This window comes from Nomascus leucogenys, chromosome 9, assembly GCF_006542625.1.
Source record: "Nomascus leucogenys isolate Asia chromosome 9, Asia_NLE_v1, whole genome shotgun sequence".
Classification (NCBI taxonomy): domain Eukaryota; kingdom Metazoa; phylum Chordata; class Mammalia; order Primates; family Hylobatidae; genus Nomascus; species Nomascus leucogenys.
This window is the reverse complement of record NC_044389.1, coordinates 67,630,209-67,652,467: the sequence shown is the minus strand read 5'-3', so window position 1 is coordinate 67,652,467 and position 22,259 is coordinate 67,630,209. Positions and strand designations below refer to the sequence as shown.

The window sequence follows — 22,259 nt, the reverse complement described above, 5'->3', positions numbered from 1 at the left end:
ACCAGGTCTTTGACTTAAGGGAAAACTGTCACTAAATCAGTAAAGTTAGTTGATTGAGCCCTAATCTGTGTGAATTCTCCATGAGTCCTACAAGTTGACATTACCCCAAGGACAGAAAGCCCCTGATACTGTTCATGCTAATACTAAGATGATTGTTGACATTTTCAGGTTGCCATTCTATTCAGCTTGCATATATTTTGCTCAGTGGTAAGAATCATAAGCTAGTAAAGAATATTATGTTTTTTACTTCACAAATTCAAGTCTAGTAACTTGAAATTAGAATTTAAGTCACACTATTTCTGGAACCTCTCAACAAATTACATCAGCTTATAGACATCTTTTTCTTGTAGCAAAACATACTAGTTTTGTTGGCAAAAGGAGAAACCAAAATTTGACTGTGTTTTTATGGCTTGTGGAACACTCTCAGATGCTAAGGACGTTTTGAGCTTGTGATACTTGTCTGACATGTAGTATCCAGGAGATTCTTCTCTATTTTAAGAATTGGGGGAAAATGAACTAGCTGACTTTATATTTGGAAAACTAAAACTCAAAACCTTTTTCATTGTTCATTATTCAGAAGGAATAATAGAACAGAATTATAGCTGAACAGTGTTCAATCAGAGTTAGAAGTGAATACAAAATAATAATCAGAACTCTACAGAATATAACTGCAATGGAGCAAAAGGTGGCAAGTACTTGTTATCCTTCAAACATGGGATCCATTACTTAGTGCCTCTACACACCTGATGATAAATTAAGCAAAGCAGATTCAGAATTTAAATATTATGCATTCCCAAAAGAGGTAGATGAATCTTAAATATATATGAGAATTTAGGTTGAAATATTAAATAGCAACCAAATTATGAAATGTAATTTTATCCTATCTTTGCAAATGGTTAGTTCTTGCTGGGGAATTAACCATTTAATAAGCTTACCGTAATTCCAAAATTTAAAAAGTGATACCTGTGGTGATTCCTAGGTGACTTAATCAGAATTAATTTTGTATAATACCTGTTGTAATACACCTAATTTTAGTTAATAAATACCGTGTTTTAGATATCAGCAATGTTTGCAATATTTTTCTGGTTTGAAAACAATGAATGTAATTCCTTTTTCAGAATATTGTTTTCTTATATAAGATAAAATGTACTACTGTAATAATTATATACAGGTTGAGTACTTCTTATCCAAAATACTTGGGACCAGAATTGTTTTGATTTCCAGTTTTTTGGATTTTGTAATATTTGCAATATATATAATGAGATATCTTGAGTATGGGACCGAAGTCCAGACACAGAATTTATTTATGTTGCATATACATCTTATACAAGTAGCCAGAAGATAATTTTATGTAATATTTTTAATAATTTTGTACATGAAACAAAGTTTTGACTGTGTTTTGACTCTGATCCATCATATAAGGTCAGATGTGAAATTTTCTACTTGTGGTGTCATGTGGGTGCTTAAAAAGTTTTGGATTTTGGAGCATTTCAGATTTCAGATTTTTGGATTAGGGATACTCAACCTGTGTTAGTAAAGAGTTCAGTGTCCAAAGATGTAGAGATTTCTTCCTGAGTGTATCAGTAACTTAAATCCAAATCTCATCAAATCTTGTCAATTTAGAAATGATTTTGGAAGGCCTATAACTAAAATAGACAATTAGAATCTATGCGTATGTGTGTATATGCAATGAAAAGATTTTTAATGAAATTTTGGAATTCGGTGGTTATTTCTGATACATGCTAGATAAATTATGAATTTTTTCTAGATGGATCAAAATATTTAAAAGAATAAAGGGAGCAATATAGGAGGAGGATAACTGTTGGTAATACACATTTTAAAATATTTTTCTTAGTAAGTTTAGAAATTAAATCTTTTGAATGAAAAATGGCAGAACACAGGGAGTGAAAACATGAATGGGTAAAGGACATGCTGACTTCTAAATAAACTAGGAGAGCCTATGTGCCTTTTTATAAGTAAAGCTGAACATTTTCCTAGAATCCCTGTTAAAAAGAGAACGGTATTTTTTTTAAACCATGGCAGTGCCAATTCTTTGCTACTAAATCACTGACGTAAAGCATCTGTTTCCCAAGCTGCTCTTGTCCCAGAGAGCTAAAACTGCATTGCTCTCTGTGACAGAGCTCAACATTAGACAAATTATGCTGAGACCAACTCATTGGAACAAAGAGTTCCCATAGGCTGAAGCCACAAGCATCTGTTTCTTAGTGCCAAGATGCAAAATGTGCAAAATTCATGAATTGTAGATGAGTAGTATGAAATAGAAAGTAGAGATCATTGATGAGAAGAAATGTGTACATTCAGGACATGGCTGGGCTTTCTAATTCATAGAAACTTGTTCTGTAAATTGCCTTCAAGTTTTTAAAAGTTGCAATGAATATTTTCAGTGGTAGTGAGGATAGATGCAGAAGATGAAAGTAGTTCCAAATAAGCTAAAGGAAAACTCCCACAATGCCAAATATATTTATTCTTGGATAGCCTAGACTCTGAGACAACCCTGACTCAGTTGACCCAGTTAGTTGTTGATTGTGTTACTCATGCACTAAGGAAAGGTTAAAACACATATAGGTAATTTCAAAAGATAAAATCTCATTGAGGTAATTAATTTAACTTGATCTCTCATCACATATTATTAGAACTGTCATCCTCCTAGAGCTTTGAATCACTATGATTGTACCTGTTCTTTACATCTTCTGGTACAGGTGTCATTTTTTAATCAAACCATCCATATAGTAAATCAGTAAAAGTAAAAATCATATAAAGGCTATGAATAATGGATAGTTACATGGTCTGCACACACCCACCACACACGTGCGGACACACACACATATCAACTCAAGTTGATAATATATTCCTTTTTTTCTATCCCAACCTTAAGGTGTTTTCTAACAAGGCTTTTTGGTTATCAGTGGATGAAAGTAACAGAAGAGGAAGAGAATGTGATTGGAATTCAATACCAAATTTACTCTTTTTTTTATAGGCATGCATATCATTCTGTTTCAACTCCTCCTGTTTACCCTCCTAAAAATGTTGCTGACCTGAAACTACATGTGACAACTTCATCTCTCCAGAGTTCTGATGCAGTCATCATTCATCCTGGAGCCATGCTTGCCATGCTGGACCTACTGGCCTCTGTTGGGTCAGTGACACAGCCAGAAGTAAGCTTGAATATGTTAGTTCCTTCCCATCTGTAATGAAATGAATGAAAGGATGTGAGTATGATTATATGAGCTAGGGGGTTGAGGAAGAAAGTTAATATTACATACTAAAGTAGCTGAAGGGGAAAAAAAGGATTTTTTTGAGTGTTACCTTTCATGATAAATGGTAGATATATATGTTTTAGAATCCAATTCATTCATTACAAAGGCAACCAAGGTAGCTTCTTCTGGTGCTAGAATAATTCTGTTTCTCCTTGTAAATCCTGCTCAGCAGTGGACATTGCTAATGAATAATACAGAAGGAAAAATGACTGAAGATACTACATTGAGGCTATTTGTCTGTTTTGACTTGTTGCACTCAAGAGTTTGAGTGAATTGGAGTTTGGGTGATGATTTTTATTAGAATGTTATATGGCCTCTAAGGCCTAAAGTGTCACAGATGTAAACAGTAGGCTTTCCTTTAAACTAGTTATCTGCCCACCATTAAGAAGATTTTATCCCTGCTATTTCTATAAAAATAGAACTACTTTTAGTCATATAGTCATGTAATACAAAAGGCTTGGAAGAGAATAGAGTCCAGCTGCCTGTACTTCTAGCAAAATTAAAATAGGACATGTTTGCCTAACCTGTTCTGGAATTGCTATATTGCTCTAAGCAAGTTACTTAATTTATCTGAGTGTATTTGGAAGCATATAGAGACTTCATATTAAAAGATATGCTTCTGGCCAGGCACAGTGGCTCACACCTGTAATCCCAGCACTTTGGGAGGCTAAGGCGGGTGGATCATGGGGTCAGGAGATCGAGACCATCCTGGCTAACACAGTGAAACCCTGCCTCTACTAAAAATACAAAAAATGCAAAAAATTAGCCTGGCGTGGTGGCAGGCACCTGTAGTCACCAGCTACTCAGCAGACTGAGGCAGGAGAATTGCTTGAACCCAGGAGGCGGAGGTTGCAGTGAGCCGAGAGCCGAGATCACACCATTGCACTCCAACCTGGGCGACAGAGCAAGACTCTGTCTCAAAAAAAAAAGTATGCTTCTGCCGGGCGCAGTGGCTCATGCCTGTAATCCTAGCACTTGGGAGGCTGAGGCAGGTGGATCACCTGAGGTCAGGAGTTTGAGACCAGCCTGGCCAACATGGTGAAATCCCGTCTCTACTAAAAATACAAAAGTTAGCTGGGCGTGGTGGTGGGCGCCTGTTATCCCAGTTACTTGGGAGGCTATGGCAGGAGAATCACTTGAACCTGCGAGGCGGAGGTTGCGGTGAGGCAAGAGCACACCATTGCACTCCAGCCTGGGCAACAAGAGCGAAACTCTGTCTCAAAAAGAAAAAATTAAAAAAGAATGTTTCATGTGAAAAGAATTGTCACCTTTCTCACTAAGAATGACCTGACCGTGTGGATTTCTTTGTTGATTTTAGCATGCTTTGGATCTTCAACTTGCCGTGGCAAATATTTTACAATCCCTGGTGCACACAGAAAGGAACCAGCAAGTCATGTGTGAAGCTGGTCTTCATGCACGACTGCTGCAGAGGTGCAGTGCTGCTTTGGCTGATGAGGACCACTCACTGCACCCGCCCCTGCAGCGGATGTTTGAACGATTAGCCTCTCAGGCCCTGGAACCCATGGTGTTGAGGTAAGTTCTCTTTCATACGCAAATAGTCCACAATTAGTAATGTCAGTTTATAGAGTCCTTATGATTCCAGAGTTCCTGCCTTAATGGACATATATCAGTTATCTATAGGCAAAATATAACAAAAAATGGACAAACTACTCAAAATATAGCACTTAGAAACAAGTAAATCTAGTTATTAGTAAACATTTAGTGTTTCTGTCCATTAGTTATTTCTTTCATTTGAATTTAGCAAGCTCTCACTTTCCTTTAAAAATAAAGTCATGCATTTACTTTATATTTAATAACTTTTCATATGTAAGAAGTTTTTAAAGAAATACTTAACTTTTCAATTTTGAAATAATAGATTCACCATAAGTTGTGAATATAGATCCAAGAGTTTTCCTATGCCCTTTGCCCATTTTCCTCCGGTAGTTACACCTTACAATAACTATACTACAGTATCCAAACCAAGAAATTGATATTGGTATGATGTATTCATGTGCACATACAATTATCTATTATTGTATCACATGTGTAGATTCATGTAATCACGACACAATTACGATGTCACAAAGATTTCTCTAGTGCTACCTTTATTGTCATACCCACTCCCCTAACCCCAACATCGTTAGCCCATGGAAATCACTGATCTGTTCTCCGTCTCCATAGTTTTGTCGTTATGAGCAGGGGTCCCAAACCCCCAAGCCGTGGACCAGTACTGGTCCATGTCCTGTTAGGAACTGGGCCGCACAGCAGGAGGTAAGCTGTGGGTGAGCCAGCATTACCGCCTGTGTTCCACCTCCTGTCAAATCAGCAGTGGCATTAGATACTTATAGGAGCGTGAACCCTATTGTGAACTGTGCATGCAAGGGATTTAGGTTGGGCACTCCTTATGAGAATCTAACTAATCTAATGCCTGATGATCTGAGGTGGAACAGTTTCATCCTAAAACCATCCCCCACAATCCATCCATGAAAAAATTGTCTTCCACAAAACCGGTCCCTGATGCCAAAAAAGGTTGGGTACCACTGATTTTGAGAATGTTACATAAATGAGGTTATACAGTATGTGATCTTTTGAAATTGTCTCTTCACTAATCATATTGCTCTTGAGCTGCACACAAGTTGTTACATGTATCAGTAGTCTTTTCTTTTTATTACTGAATAATGGTCCATAGTATGGATGTATCACAGTTTGTGAATCATTCAAGAAATATATACTTATATATGTGTATTTCTTGAATGATTCATATACATCTGTCATTTCCTCCAGGAAGCCTCCTGCTTTGAGCCACCCTTCCAAAAGTCTGGGTAGGCTGCCCCTATATAAACTCTATAACACTGCTATTACATAACTTATTATTAGAGTACTCCTCTTTTATAAAACTTTTAGGAGCTTTCTTAAAAATGGTTGAAATTTATTTGTAAGTTTTTAAAACTGACTCCAAACCGATTGTGGATTAAGAAACTTTTATGCAGTAAGCATTTGTTAAATGGTGTTGTATCAGGCAGTGTTCACGGCCTTTATAATGCCAAGATGAGTGAGATGGACCTACTCACTTCATCCATTATCTTGTAGTTGTGCTCACCATCCTAAAGTTTTGAAAATAGCATTGAGATTTTCCCCTGATCCTTTTTGGTAATCTGCTACTTTAAAAGTAGAGAAACACAGAGAGAGAGACATTGTCCCATACCTAATGCTACTATTTTACCAGATAACTTATATTGCATAGTTAGATAAATAGAATAAGCAATGAAAATCAACCATTGGGTATGTTCAGTTTTCACAATTAGTGAGTTCTCAGAAAAAAGAAGTCAAATGATGGTACCAACTAATTGTGTCTAACGTTCTACATGAAAAACTGGCAAACCTAACTTGTAAGCCTTTTTTGTTTCCTGCTGTAGGGAATTGAAAATTTAGAGTATTCTACTTTTTTTTTAACATGATGTTATAAATGACAGGTTATGGAGGGTTCATGCTCTTAAAAAATGTATAGTCTAGTAAAGAATACATGCAGATAAGCAGGAAATGAAAATATTGTTTATTAAGTTCGTAATAGCAGTGTTACAGAGTTTATATAGGGGCAGAGACTTTTGGAAGTGTGACTCAAAGCAGGCTTCCTGGAGGAAATGACAGTTAATGAAATAAAGTATGAGGCCGGGCAGTGTGGCTCATGCCTGTAATCCCAACACTTTGGGAGGCCAATGCAGGAGGATTACTTGAGGTCAGGAGTTTGAAATAAGCCTGAATAACATAGTGAGACCCTGTTTCTACAAAAAAAAAAAAAATGTATATCTATATATATATGTATACACATGTATACATATATATATATACGTATATATATATATTTTTTTTAACTAGCGTGGTGTGTGCCTGTAGTCCTTGTTACTTGGGAGACTGAGGCTGAAGGATCTCTTGGGCCCAAGAGTTTGAGATTGCAGTGAGCTATGATCACACCACTGCACTCCAGTCTGGGTGACAGAGCAAGAGCCTGTCGCACACACACAAAAAAATTATGATAAATAAAAAAGTCTAAAGTATGGAAGAGAGTTAACCAGGTGAAAAAGTAAGGGCAAGAATTTTTTCCCCAACAAGAAAAACAAATATGGTGGTCCAGGATAGAAAAGGAGTACAGCATTCTTAGGCAATCAGAAGTTTTATGTATGTCTTAAGTGGAATTTATGACTGGGGGAAAGATGGGAGCAGTGAAGCTGGAGAGTACAGTAGAAATCATCTCATGTATGGTACTGAATGCTAGCTGTTTTGTGTTTTCAACTATGTGGACAGTCATGGAAGAGTCTTAAGCAATAGAGTGACACTGTGTAGATTTAAGTTCTGTGAGATACTGACTATAGTGAGGAATGGATTGAGTTGGGGCAACATTGGTGTCACAGGAGGTAATTAAGACTGTTTTAGGAATAGTAAAATAATGTGGTCTGGGTGATAGCAGCAAGAATGAGAGAAAAGAGCAGATTCCATATTTTTATGAGTAGTAATAGCAGGATTTTCTGATTTTTTGAATATGGAAAGTTAAAGAAAGGAGAAGGAACAAAAACACATTTCAATGAGATGCGGAACATAAGAAATGCCCTGGGTTTGGATGTAAGGTGATGAGTTTGGTTTTAGAAATATTTGAGTTGGGGTTCTTCTTAAATATTATTAACTTCTAAAAAATGAATTTATAAAAATGTGTAGCAGATATATAGCTATATGGTGATTAATGTAAAACTAACACTGTATATGTTTTATTATACTTGCATTTTTTGTATTGTAATTAGTCTGTTGGAATTTATTAAATTCCTTTTTTGAAAATGGTTTATGAATTATAATATTCTCAATCAAGGAATAACTGTCTAAAAAACATTTTAAAAAATATATGTCAGATATATAGCTATATGGTGATTAAATGTAAAACTAACACTATATTGTTTTATTATACTTTGCATTGTTTTGTATTGTAATTAGTCTGTTGGAATTTATTAAATTCCTTTTCTGAATATTGGGTTTATGAATTCTATAATAATCTCAATCAAGGAATAACTTTGCTTTGTCTCTTTCTTAGGGAGTTTTTACGTTTGGCAAGTCCTTTAAATTGTGGTGCCTGGGACAAAAAACTGCTAAAACAATATAGGGTCCACAAACCAAGTTCACTGAGTTATGAACCAGAAATGAGAAGTAAGTTGACTTTTGAAATTCCCTTTTTTGATTTATTTTATGAATGAAAATCATGTAGGGGCTGAATATTATTTAAAGAAGTTTGTGAAAGCAAAGAAAGAGAAGGGTTTATTATTTAAATAGAGAAACAGGCCGGGCGCAGTGGCTCACGCCTGTAATCCCAGCACTTTGGGAGGCCAAGGCGGGCGGATCACGAGGTCAGGAGATCGAGACCACGGTGAAACCCCGTCTTTACTAAAAAGTACAAAAAAAATGAGCCAGGCACAGTGGCGGGCGCCTGTAGTCCCAGCTACTCGGGAGGCTGAGGCAGGAGAATGATGTAAACCCAGGAGGCGGAGCTTGCAGTGAGCCAAGATCGCGCCACTGAACTCCAGCCTGGGCGACAGAGCAAGACTCCGTCTCAATAAATAAATAAATAAATAAATAAATAAATAAGAATTGAGTTGTGATTTCCTTTGCTAAGAGTAGGAACAAAAATAGTTCCTTTCCCAAAGAGAATATTTGAAATATCTTTATAGTTGCCTGAATATCCAGCACATTTAGGAGGAAAACAGTTTCGTATACTCATGTAGTTTATTTTGAGAGAGAATATTTTCTTCATTACATTTGTAATGTGTCCCTGGAGAGATAATGACAATCTGTTTAGAATTTGTCTTTTTATTCTTGAAATTGTTACCCTTTTTATAAATATGGGAATCTTTAAAGTACTTTTACGATCGTGCATTTAGTTCTAATAATTGTAAGGAAATAATTAATAATGGGGAAAAAATGGGAAAAGCAAGTTTCTGCCATTTATCTCTAATTTGTTTTATAATAAAGATGACCTATTTCTTTTCATTTTAATGCTCTAAAATTGTTTACTTTTCCCTCAAAGAGAATTACTAAATCATAGTTTTATGAAATAAAAGTATTTCCTGATTTGTAAACTATTAACTGAGGTTTATAATTAAATTACATTGTATCAGTGGCTTTGATGACAATTATTTGAGATGTTTATTTTTATTTATGCTCTAGTTTCCAACATTTCTGCAGTGTGCATATTGCTTTAGTAAAAAAGGAAATGCATGCTATTAAGTTTAAAAATAAATGAAGTACATTAAAACTGGATAATGATTTTGGCACTTAAGAAAATTATTGTCTATTGAAACTGAAGTGGTATTTACAAATAAGTCAGCCTTGTAAAGTTATTTTAAAATTCCATATGACATTTTCCCAAGAGATTTCCTTGACTTACAGGTAGTATGATCACATCTCTGGAAGGTCTGGGTACTGATAATGTTTTTAGCTTACATGAAGATAACCATTACCGGATAAGCAAGAGCCTGGTAAAATCTGCGGAAGGAAGTACTGTACCCCTGACCAGGGTGAAGTGTCTGGTCTCCATGACAACCCCACATGACATCAGACTTCATGGGTCATCAGTTACTCCAGCTTTTGTTGAATTTGACACATCACTTGAAGGGTTTGGGTAAGAAATTTGCAAGGAAGCAAACCTTTATGATTTTATGCCTCATACTTGCCTTTACAAATAGATCTTTGGTTTTAAATATACTTAATTAACATATATTTTACCATACTTAATATTTTTTAATTATTGAGTTTTTTGAGCATGCTATTTTAAGATTACTACATTTAATTATTTTTGTTTGTTATACTAAATAAATTGATATGACATAGGAATCCAAAATCTTAAGCCCATGGACCAAATATGTTTTGTTAGTAACACTTTTGCAAATTTTTTTTTTTTTTTGTAAATGAAGTTTTATTGGAAAACAGCCACACTCATTTATATTTCCTATGGCTGCTTTTGTGCTAGAGTGTCAGAGTTCAGTAGTCATGATGGAGACTGCCTGGTTCACAAAGCATAAAATATTTATGATTTGGCCCTTTCCAGAAAAAGTCTGCCAACATCTAATGTAATAAATATAAATGTATAGATAATATATAAATTAAAATTAGATTGAAAACTCTTTGGGTTTTATCATCATCTATCCTTCAAATTACCTAACATAATAATTTATACATTATAAATATTCAATGACTGTTACTTCAAATGAATAAATTATTTCAAGTGGCAGAAAAGATTATAGTAACAGGAACAGCAATAATGAATCTAAAAAATCTAAAAGAATTCATGAAGTTCAACAGCCTAAAATGACACAAATGCTAATAGATCTTATAGCTAGATCTGTTAGCTATTAGAGTTTTTTTTTTTTTTTTCCTTTTGAGTCAGAGTCTTGCCCTGTCTCCCAGGCTGGAGTGCAATGGTGCGATCTTGGCTCACTGCAACCTCCGCCTCCCAGGTTCAAGCATTTCTCCTGCCTTAGCCTCCCAAGTAGCTGGGATTACAGGTGCACGCCACCACGGCTGGCTGATTTTTGTATTTTTAGTAGAGATGGGGTTTTGCCATAGTGGCCAGGCTGGTCTCGAACTCCCGACCTCAAGTGATCTGCCCACCTTAGCCTCCCAGCGTGCTGGGATTATAGGCGTGAGCCACTGTGCCCAGGCTTAGAGTGTTAATTCATAATTTTTATCTATGCTAGTTGTTTGTGGGATTCTTTTTTTTTTTTTTTAATTATACTTTAGGTTTTAGGGTACATGTGCACAATGTGCAGGTTTGTTACGTATGTATCCATGTGCCGTGTTGGTTTGCTGCACCCATTAACTCGTCATTTAGCATTAGGTATATCTCCTAATGCTGACCCTCCCCCCTCCGCCCACCCCACAACAGTGCCCGGAGTGTGATGTTCCCCTTCCTGTGTCCATGAGTTCTCATTGTTCAATTCCCACCTATGAGTGAGAACATGCGGTGTTTGATTTTTTGTCCTTGTGATAGTTTACTGAGAATGATGTTTTCCAGTTTCATCCGTGTCCCTACAAAGGACAAGAATTCATCCTTTTTTATGGCTGCATAGTAATCCATGGTGTATATGTGCCACATTTTCTTAATCCAGTCTATCGTTGTTGGACATTTGGATTGGTTCCAAGTCTTCCCTATTGTGAATAGTGCCACAATAAACATACGTGTGCATATGTCTTTATAGCAGCACATGATTTATAATCCTTTGGGTATATACCCAGTAATGGGATGGCTAGATCAAATGGTATTTCTAGTTCTAGATCCCTGAGGAATCGCCACACTGACTTCCACAATGGTTGAACTAGTTTACAGTCCACCAACAGTGTAAAAGTGTTCCTATTTCTCCACATCCTCTCCAGCACCTGTTGTTTCCTGACTTTTTAATGATGGCCATTCTAACTGGTGTGAGATGGTATCTCATTGTGGTTTTGATTTGTATTTCTCTGATGGCCAGTGATGATGAGCACTTTTTCATGTGTTTTTTTGGCTGCATAAATGTCTTCTTTTGAGAAGTGTCTGTTCATGTCCTTCACCCACTTTTTGATGGGGTTGTTTGTTTTTTCCTTGTAAATTTGTTTGAGTTCATTGTAGATTCTGGATATTAGCCCTTTGTCAGATGAGTAGGTTGCAAAAATTTTCTCCCATTCTGTAGGTTGCCTGTTCACTCTGATGGTAGTTTCTTTTGCTGTGCAGAAGCTCTTTAGTTTAATTAGATCCCATTTGTCAATTTTGGCTTTTGTTGCCATTGCTTTTGGTGTTTTAGACATGAAGTCCTTGCCCACGCCTATGTCCTGAATGGTATTGCCTAGGCTTTCTTCTAGGGTTTTTATGGTTTTAGGTCTAACATGTAAGTCTTTAATCCATCTTTAATTAATTATTGTATAAGGTGTAAGGAAGGGATCCAGTTTCAGCTTTCTACATATGGCTAGCCAGTTTTCCCAGCACCATTTATTAAATAGGGAATCCTTTCCCCATTTCTTGTTTTTGTCAGGTTTGTCAAAGATCAGATAGTTGTAGATATGTGGCATCATTTCTGAGGGCTCTGTTCTGTTCCATTGATCTATGTCTCTGTTGTGGTACCAATACCATGCTGTTTTGGCTACTGTAGCCTTGTAGTATAGTTTGAAGTCAGGTAGCGTGATGCCTCTGGCTTTGTTCTTTTGGCTTAGGATTGACTTGGCGATGCAGGCTCTTTTTTGGTTGCATATGAATTTTAAAGTAGTTTTTTCCAATTCTGTGAAGAAAGTCATTGGTAGCTTGATGGGGATGGCATTGAATCTATAAATTACCTTGGGCAGTATGGCCATTTTCACGATATTGATTCTTCCAACCCATGAGCATGGAATGTTCTTCCATTTGTTTGTATCCTCTTTTATTTCATTGAGCAGTGGTTTGTAGTTCTCCTTGAAGAGGTCCTTCACGTCCCTTGTAAGTTGGATTCCTAGGTATTTTATTCTCTTTGAAGCAATTGTGAATGGGAGTTCACTCATGATTTGGCTCTCTGTTTGTCTGTGATTGGTGTACAAGAATGCTTGTGATTTTTGTACATTGATTTTGTATCCTGAGACTTTGCTGAAGTTGCTAATCAGCTTAAGGAGATTTTGGGCTGAGACGATGGGGTTTTCTAGATATACAATCATGTCATCTGCAAACAGGGACAATTTGACTTCCTCTTTTCCTAATTGAATACCCTTTATTTCCTTCTCTTATTGATTGAAACCTCTGTGTTTTAAGAATATTGTCATGGGTCATTATCAAACAATAGGTTGAAACATGATTGGGAATAGTCAAAAGCAATCAGTGGTAACAAGAGAGTGACAGTAAGGGGCACATGGGAGTTTTCCTTCAGTGATGAAATTGTTCTAATGTCTTGATGGGGTTTATACGTTAGAGTATGTTGCCATATGCAATTTGTGTCTTAATTTTTTTAAATTTAAATTAAAAATGTTATTTTGGGAGATTTTAAAATTATGTCTTTTGATACCCTTACAAAATTAAAAGAAGGGAAGGGCTTTGCGAGGCATCCAGATTTATTCCATGATATTTTCTCTACTCACCATTAAATACTGGCAGTTATTTCACTGTGTAAGTGCACAGTGTTAAGAGAAGGAGTCATTGATCTCTAATATGTATGTTGTCTTTTCTTTAATAGCTGTCTGTTTCTGCCCAGTTTGGCCCCTCATAATGCTCCTACAAATAATACCGTCACAACAGGTCTTATTGATGGGGCTGTGGTCAGTGGCATTGGTTCTGGTAAGTAATATTTTCTTTCTGCTTATGAGATTTTTTTTTCCAGTAGATTATATATAATTTAGAGTTTGTATGCTTTTGTTGGCATCTGTTAAAAAATATAAATATTAATCAACACAAACTTTTTTTTTTAAATTTTTACTGTAGGTGAAAGATTCTTCCCTCCTCCCTCTGGCTTAAGTTACTCTAGCTGGTTTTGTATTGAACATTTTAGTTCTCCTCCAAATAACCACCCTGTCAGACTTCTTACTGTTGTGCGCCGAGCAAATTCTTCTGAGCAACATTACGTGTGCCTTACAATAGTTCTATCAGCAAAAGACCGATCTCTGATTGTTTCCACCAAAGAGGAACTCCTCCAAAATTATGGTCAGTATTTGTTATTTTTGTTTTCTTCTTTTGATTATAGAAGTATTAAAACTTCATTTTTGTATTTATTTTAAAAGTCCAGCCAATAATAACTTTTCTGCTTAAATTATTATAACATAGAACAAGTTACATGAAACATTGAATATTGCTTACCAGTGAATTTTAAGGCACTTTCAAAAGAGACTTACAAAACACTGGAGGGAGTGAGTACCTAATAAGGACTAATCTCTACTTGCCAAGAAATCACAGCTTTTCCTAGGAAAGCAGTTTGCTTGTTTGATGTATTTTGGTAGGGATTATCATTGGCTGTGAATTCTGCTTAACTAATTAATATTCACTGAGAACCTGCCTACCATATGTGCCACACTGTGCTAGACACAATAACATTTCAATTACCTTGTCCATCACTTACCTTCAAGATGTAATACATACTATTTTATAATTCTAATTCCCTAGTTTTCTCCAACATGCCATGACTTTACAGTGCTGTACAGTAGAACTCCAAACTCAAGGCATTCATGAAGATCCTGCTAAATGATAAATAACTTAAAATACAAATCTCAGTTTACTCAATTTTCTTTGCTCAAGAATATAAGCATTTTGTATAAATGTGGTTTTTTTGGTCATCTAATTTTGTTCTTTTAACTAAGTAAAATAATATCACATATTAATTGACATGTGGTTGGTGTTCAATAAATATTAATATAATATGAATGTTAGTCTTTTAATTAGATTGTAAGGTTGTAGTATTCCTCATGGTACCTAGCACAGAACTAGGCATCAATATAGTTAGTACTTTAAAATTCTTGTTATGACGCTTTATTTGCCCCTTAATAGCGTTTGGTCCTGTTGACTAATTCGTCCCAATGAAAACTACCTCCAATCTTGCATTCTAGAATACTCACTATTTCTCTGATCTTTGTTTTGCAATTTCCTTCAGTCGCTTTCTCTTCTATCTGCCCCTCAGAAGTAGTATTCTCCAGTGTTTCACCTTTGATCTTTGTACTTTACCAGCTCTTCATGGGAAAAAAATCATGAACTAGTATTGCTTTAAGTCTTTTTATCTCAAGGACTGTGAAGTCAAAGTTTTTTTTTCATTTGTCTGTGTCCCAAGCTATGTCCTCATATTTCCAGCTGCATACTAGACATCTTCATTTGAACAGTATTCCAATAAACATCTCAGATTCTAATATTTCTTCTTTATAAAACCTACATCTCCTTTAGGAGGCTGAGGTGGTGTAGGATTGGTGAAGCCCATGAGTTCGAGGTTGCAGTGAGCTGTGAAGGTGCCACGGCACTCCAGCCTAGGAGAGACACCCCGTTTCAAACAAAAACGAAAAACCTACATCTCCTTCTGTTTTCCTGTGTTGATAAATGGCACAACCACTGCCAGTTAGCCCAGCTAGAAACCTTGAGTCAACTTGAAAATACCACCCCTTCTACTAAGTCTTACTAGTAATATGCCTCCCTAATATTTCTCAAATCTTCCCTTCCTCCCTGTGCCCACTTCCATAGCACTTGTTTAATAATCTTTGTCTCTTATCTAGACATCATAGATTTTAATTTTTCATTTGTTTTTGTCTGCTTATCTTTGTAATCTAAGCTGCCCTGTCGTCTAACACAGTACCTAGAATGTATTAGGCATGCAGATATTATGTAAACTTATAAATGCATGAATAGAGGAAATGAATGGCCTGAGGAAGATATGAGAAAAGTGAATAATAATGGGGAATTTGAAGACACCCTAGAATTTAATGGAAAAGTTAAGGAGTGGATCTGGAGATAAATCTGTAAACAAGGAAAATATTTTCTAACTCTTATCTCATTTTTATTACTAAATGTAATTTTCCAGGCTGCTATAGTCCATATATGATTAGAAATGATGGTAACATATGCATTAGTATTGCCAGGATTCATTCTTCCAACAGCTGTAACCCATTAAGATGCCTAGGAAATTAAGAGTTGTCATAAACCAGTTGGCTCACTGAGATATCCTGACACACCACTCAGTGCTGGAAATGTCTTAGTTCAAACCTAAGTCAGAAAGTGAAACTCACAAATGTTTGTAAGTGTTGTAAACTCACAAATGTTCAATACTTGAGAAGACTTACAGTCTACGAACCAGGGAAGGTTCTTGCCATTTGTTAAATACTGATAAAAGGTAAATTAATTTTTATTTAGCTTAACAATAAAATTAAATTAATATGAAACCATTATTTCTTAGCATGGTCTGGTAACATATAGGGTAGCAAAAAGGAGCCAGATTGGAGTCAGGAAGTAATTGTAGAATGGTAGCAAATCAGAATATATTTATATACGTGGGACAAAGTTGTCTGATGAAGCAGGAAACTTGGATCAACAAATACCTAGTCTATGCTGTAAATCGTCACCTTCTTTCTACCTTTTATTATGGACAGTACAGCCACTAACTAATAATAAATAGTTGTCCTCTTGTATCGTTGAGCATAGCATATGGCAAGAATAAACTTTACATTTTTCTTGGTTCTTTTTCTAACCCATACTGTAACCAAATCAATGTCAAAAAGTTACAACACATTATTGTTGTTATACATTATTGTTATACAACAACATTATTGTTGACTATAGTTGCAGTGTTGTAGAGCAAATCTCAAGCTTTTTTTTCCTCTTGCTTCACTGAAACTTCGTGCCATTTGATTAGTAACTCCCCATTTGCCCCTCCCTCGAGCCCTTGGCAACCAACATTTCATTCATTGTTTCTCTGAATTTGGCTATTTTAAATACCTCATATAAGTGGAGTCATGCAGTATATGTCTTTCTATGACTGGCTATTTCATTTAGCATAATGTCCTTAAGCTTCGTCTATGTTGTCAGATATTGCAAAATTTTCTTCTTTAAGGCTAAATATTATTCCATTGTATGTATGTACCACATTTTCTTTATCTACTCGTCTGTCCAGGGGAGTACTGATACCTCTTTGAAGTCCTGATTTCAGTGATTTTAGATAAGTACCCAGATACGGTATTGCTGGATTATATGTTAGTTCTATTTTCAGTGTTTTGAGAAACGTCTGTACTGTTTTCCATAGCAGCTGCAGCATTTTACATTCCCACCAACAGTGCACAAGGGTTCCAGTTTGTCCACATTCTTGCCAACACATGTTTTTTTTTTTTTATAATAGCCATTCTGACAGGTGTGAGGTGATATGCCATTGTGCTTATGGTTTGCATTTCCCTGATGATTAGTAACATTGAGCATTTTTCGTATACCTGTCTGCCATTTATGTGCTTTCTTTGGAGAAATGTCTATTCAAGTTCTTAGCTCATTTTTAATTGATTATTAGTTTCTTTACTATTGAGTTCTAGTAGTTTCTTATGTATTTTTGACATTACTCCCTTATGAAATACATAGTTAGCAAATATTTTTCTCCCATTTCATAGATTGCCTTTTCACTCTGTTGTTTCTTTTGCTATTCAAAAGCTTTTCAGTTTAGATAGTCCCACTTGTTTATTTTTGTTTTGGGTGTCAACTAGTCTCTTTTTAGTGTTTATCATGACGTTATTGTCTCTTTATTTTTATGTATTTTTTACTTCATTAGCTAACTTTTGTTCATTGTAACTTTATGTGATTATACCTATATTTCTTGAGCAGAAGAAAGCAAAAATACATTCTAGGTTCCACTTTACTGCAGGTAAGGGTATTGCATGAATAAGGTATCTTCTGTCTGCATTATCTTTTTTTTTTATTTACTTATTTTTTTTGAGATGGAATCTCGCTCTGTCACCCAGGCTGGAGTACAGTGGTGCAATCTCAGCACTGCAAACTCTGCCTCCCAGGTTCAAGCTTTCTCCTGGCTCAGCCTCCCGAGTAGCTGGGACTACAGACACGCGCCACCATGCCTGGCTAATTTTTGTATTTTTAGTAGAGATGGGGTTTCACCATGTTGGCCAGGCTGGTCTCAAACTCCTGACCTCAGGTGATCCGCCCGCCTCAGCCTCCCAAAGGGCTGACATTACAGGTGTGAGCCACCGTGCCCAGCCCACATTATCATTTTTTTTCCGGAGTTGTATTATTACTCAAATCAGTCTGCATCATTATTTTGTTTTAATATAAAGTCAAAACATGCTGATCTAGATATGAATAGTTTGAATAGGGATGGTGTTGGAAAAAAGTTTTTTATGTCTTTCCCCCTTTATTTCAGTTGATGATTTTAGTGAAGAGTCCTCATTTTATGAAATTCTCCCATGCTGTGCTCGCTTTCGATGTGGAGAGCTTATCATTGAGGGACAGTGGCATCATTTGGTCCTGGTAATGAGCAAAGGCATGTTGAAAAACAGTACTGCAGCCCTCTATATTGATGGACAGCTTGTTAACACTGTAAAGGTAAGCGTATGTGCACTTGTAAATCTACCTGCTTTATAAGGTAGTAGTTTGGGGTATGTGTGTGTGTGTGTGTGTGTTACAGGGATATTTTTTAAATTACTTTCTTAATTTTAAGTTGATATTCAGTACCCATTTGAATAATATGTTAGACTCATGTGGCCAATTCTTAAACCATTTTATTAGAGAAGAATAGAAATGAGGGCTTATAGGTACTAAAGAAGTTGCTGAATATGCAAGAGCTTAAGCCAGATTGCTAGGTGCTTTTAAGAGGAGCCAGTTGAAGGATTCCTAAATAACGGTGAACACACTATTTTGTCACTTCATTGCTGTTGTTGTAATTTAGTCCAGAAGACTTACATTCTTTAGAGTTAGAATTGTTTTTTTTTCTTTGTTTTCATATCACCCAGATTAGTCCCTGATAATGATAGTAGATATTCAGTTTATTGTTTCTTGAATGAATGACTACATAAACATTACTGTAAGTTGTGATAGTATTTAGAAGAGAAAAAAAGAGTTGATTATCAAGTAAAGAAACAAGTGAAACTCCCTTTTTCTGAATGAGAATAAATCCTGCTTGTTACTTTGTACAGAACTCAGTTTGCAAGCTCTGAAAATTCTTGACCTTCTAAAAGATAGTATTCATTTTATTTTATTTTATTTTATTTTTTATTTTTCCTTTTTTAAGATGGTGTTTCACTCTGTCGCCCAGGCTGGAGTGCAGTGGCGCGATCTCAGCTCACCGCAACCTCCACCTCCTGGGTATGAGCAGTTCTCCTGCCTCAGCCTCCCAGATAGCTGGGACTACAGGCGTGTGCCACCACACCTGGCTAATTTTCGTATTTTTAGTAGAGATGGGGTTTCACCATGTTGGCCAGGCTGATCTCAAACTCCTGACCTCAGGTGATCCTCACGCCTTGGCCTCCCAGAATGCTGGGATTATAGGCAGGTATCCATTTTAGAGTGATCACTTGAAAGAAGTAACAAAGACAAAGTTTGTCCTTGTGTGTGAATTAAAGTTTGAAAAGCACTGAAACCAGCAGTATCTTTGAATATATTTCCTTCCTTGATGATGATGATATTTTATTGTGACATTGTTTTTCAGTATGATAAACCCTAAAATGCACCTTGTGGAATAGTCGTTGATTTATTTGTATACATGATTGCATTTGAAATGGGTTTGTAGATTCTCTAGTACTTTGCTCCTTCATTAATTTTAGTGTCATTAAAGATAAAAATACCCTCAGCTTCTAGAGTTGAGCAATAGGAAATTTATTATTGATTTATTTACATCATCATCATCACTGTCCCTGTCAATAGTCACAGTACTGTGAAATCAACTCTAGCTCATATGTTGGTCTTCACAACTGTGCTATTAACATCACCAAGAACTGCTGTTTAATATATAGAATAATGAATAGGATCTGAAGCTGATATGTTATTATGACACAGCAATTAATGGAAGTGTCCTTCATCCCATTAAGCTGCTTCAGCAAGAAAAAGCAACTTAAGTTCTTTATCTCTTATACTGTACTTAATTATGTATTTATTATAATAATTTACCCCTGTAAAACACTTTTCGTCAGTAATTTTAGTTAACAGACTCACATTGAAGGTAACATACCTAATTTCAAGACTACTTTAATTCCATAGTGGAAAGCTCTCTTCATATCAGCACAAAAATTTCAGAGAAGCGTCATTAACTTGATATGCAAACCAGCCATTGACAGTATCCCTGTATTTGCTCGTTGCCATTTCTAGCATTAAAGAGTTTATCTGTGTTAGAGAGTTGGATAAAAGCTTTAGCTACTATACCTGGTCCTCAGTTACAGATCCCAGTATTGTGCCTTGCCCTTCCTGTTTCTCAACCCCAAATGTTTTTGTGCATTTGTAAAGTTGTGTGACCTTGGGATAATGAAAATATATATGCTGAAGTAGTTATTTTCCTGGGGAAAGTGTTCACATCTCACACATTTGCTTTTGTCTTCCTTACAGCTTCATTATGTTCACAGTACTCCAGGGGGTTCAGGTTCGGCAAATCCACCAGTGGTGAGCACGGTCTATGCCTACATTGGTACTCCACCTGCCCAACGCCAAATTGCCTCATTGGTTTGGCGCCTGGGACCCACACATTTTCTAGAAGAAGTTTTACCTTCTTCAAATGTTACTACCATTTATGAACTTGGACCAAATTATGTTGGAAGCTTTCAGGCTGTATGTATGCCATGTGAGTAACTTATTTTTAGTTCTTGAAACCTAGTTGTATGAAACTGAACTCCTGCAATATAGATGCATGTGTGTGTATGAGGTTATACATACTGTTTATCTAGGAAAAGCGCCTTCTCCTCTAATCTTCTTCAGCAGGATACTCACTCCTATTTAAAATATTTTCCTCCACTGATCATACTGCACTTTCTGGATTCTTTGTTTTTATGCCTGATCACTTATTATCCAGTTTCTCTTATTGGCTCCAAGATGCAGGTATATGCCCTCTAGGAGTCTAACTGTGACACTCTTCTCTTTCTGTGATTTCTCCTATTACATGAAGCAGTTTAAAGTACAGCCACCCCTGTTAAAGGAAGAACAGATAGGTTCAATAAACACACACACATATTCTCTAGATTAGATCACTTAACATTATTTTTCCTCATTTCTTTACTCCAAGCCTACTTTTTGTTATCCTTTCTCCCAAATAAAATTTAGACTCAGAGGAACTGACGTTAAGCTGGCAATTCCTTGGTAGTACTCCTTGCAAATGATGGTCTTCCACTCCCTTGTTCTGATTCCACCAAGAATCTCAGAAGAGTTAGGACAAGTATATTGTAAATGGTCATACTCCTATGATTTAGTAATTTATCTTTTCACTCATTCTTAATTTAGATGGTATCTAATAAAAGCTAACACTTCTTGGGCACTTACTGTGTGCTAAATAAGTCAATACACATGAAGGATGTAGCTGTTCTGAGCCCTTCACATGTATTTATTCATCTCAAAACACTGTGAGTTAGGTACTGTCATTATCATTCCCATTTCACAGAAGAGGAAACTGAAGCACAAATATAGATAGGTCACACAGCTTTTAAGTGATAAAGCAAGATTCAAACTCAGGCCATGTGGCTTTAAAACACATGCCTTTGTTAATAACTCCTCTGCTTTGTGGTCTTGAAGAATACAGGCAGGCATATCTGAGTGCTTTTTTAGGGGAGGGGACACAGTGCTACACAGCTGATCGGCATTTTATTCATCTTCATTCCTTTTTCCTTTGAATCTAGGGGGACATGTTTTACAATTTGTCAGAAAACAGTTAAAACTTTTCATCCTTTACATAGTGCTATATGTTAAACATGTTTTAAGAGTACCACCTAGAATGTAGAACTCTATGACTAGATTTCTTTTTCCATCTTTTAATTAAAGAAATAAGTGAAGAGCTGAGAAGTAAAATAGTTTGTAAATTTACCTCTCTTATTCTACTTTAAGACTTTCAAGCCTCCTCATTTAAAAATGGTAGTAAGAATCAAAAATCTATTTTAAGATGAGAACTACTGATGATTTTGAAAAGAATTATTGTTCTTTTGAAGGTAAAGATGCAAAATCCGAAGGGGTAGTGCCATCCCCTGTGTCATTAGTACCAGAGGAGAAGGTGTCATTTGGCCTCTATGCACTCTCTGTGTCGTCTCTAACAGTGGCAAGAATCCGGAAAGTGTATAACAAATTGGATAGCAAAGCCATTGCTAAGCAGGTAAGCAGAATGATTTCTTGGTGTACTATGGCTGATTCTCACTGGGAACATATCTCAGAGTCTCATATGGATACTACTCAATTATGAGTGACTGCTAAAAATCATGCCTTTCATGTATTTATGTTTGGTTAATTTGACTTCAAATGTGGGCCAAAACATATGTAGATATGTAACTTAATTTGGAAAAGTGACAGTTTCTGTTATGAGTACATGATTC

At 36.1% G+C, this 22,259-nt stretch overlaps 1 protein-coding gene across 4 annotated transcripts in view; it reads left to right on the top strand.

Annotated features, from left to right (window-relative positions):
• WDFY3 (WD repeat and FYVE domain containing 3) overlaps positions 1 to 22,259 on the top strand; it is a 305,264-nt gene that overhangs the window by 165,805 nt on the left and 117,200 nt on the right. For all 4 annotated transcript variants that reach the window (XM_030819090.1, XM_030819089.1, XM_030819088.1 and 1 more), the window contains 9 exons: positions 2,999 to 3,176; positions 4,597 to 4,811; positions 8,356 to 8,468; positions 9,705 to 9,936; positions 13,481 to 13,581; positions 13,726 to 13,944; positions 18,125 to 18,306; positions 20,299 to 20,530; positions 21,882 to 22,042. In XM_030819090.1, coding sequence (XP_030674950.1) covers positions 2,999 to 3,176; positions 4,597 to 4,811; positions 8,356 to 8,468; positions 9,705 to 9,936; positions 13,481 to 13,581; positions 13,726 to 13,944; positions 18,125 to 18,306; positions 20,299 to 20,530; positions 21,882 to 22,042 — 1,633 coding nt within the window. The remainder of the gene's footprint in view (positions 1 to 2,998; positions 3,177 to 4,596; positions 4,812 to 8,355; positions 8,469 to 9,704; positions 9,937 to 13,480; positions 13,582 to 13,725; positions 13,945 to 18,124; positions 18,307 to 20,298; positions 20,531 to 21,881; positions 22,043 to 22,259) is intronic.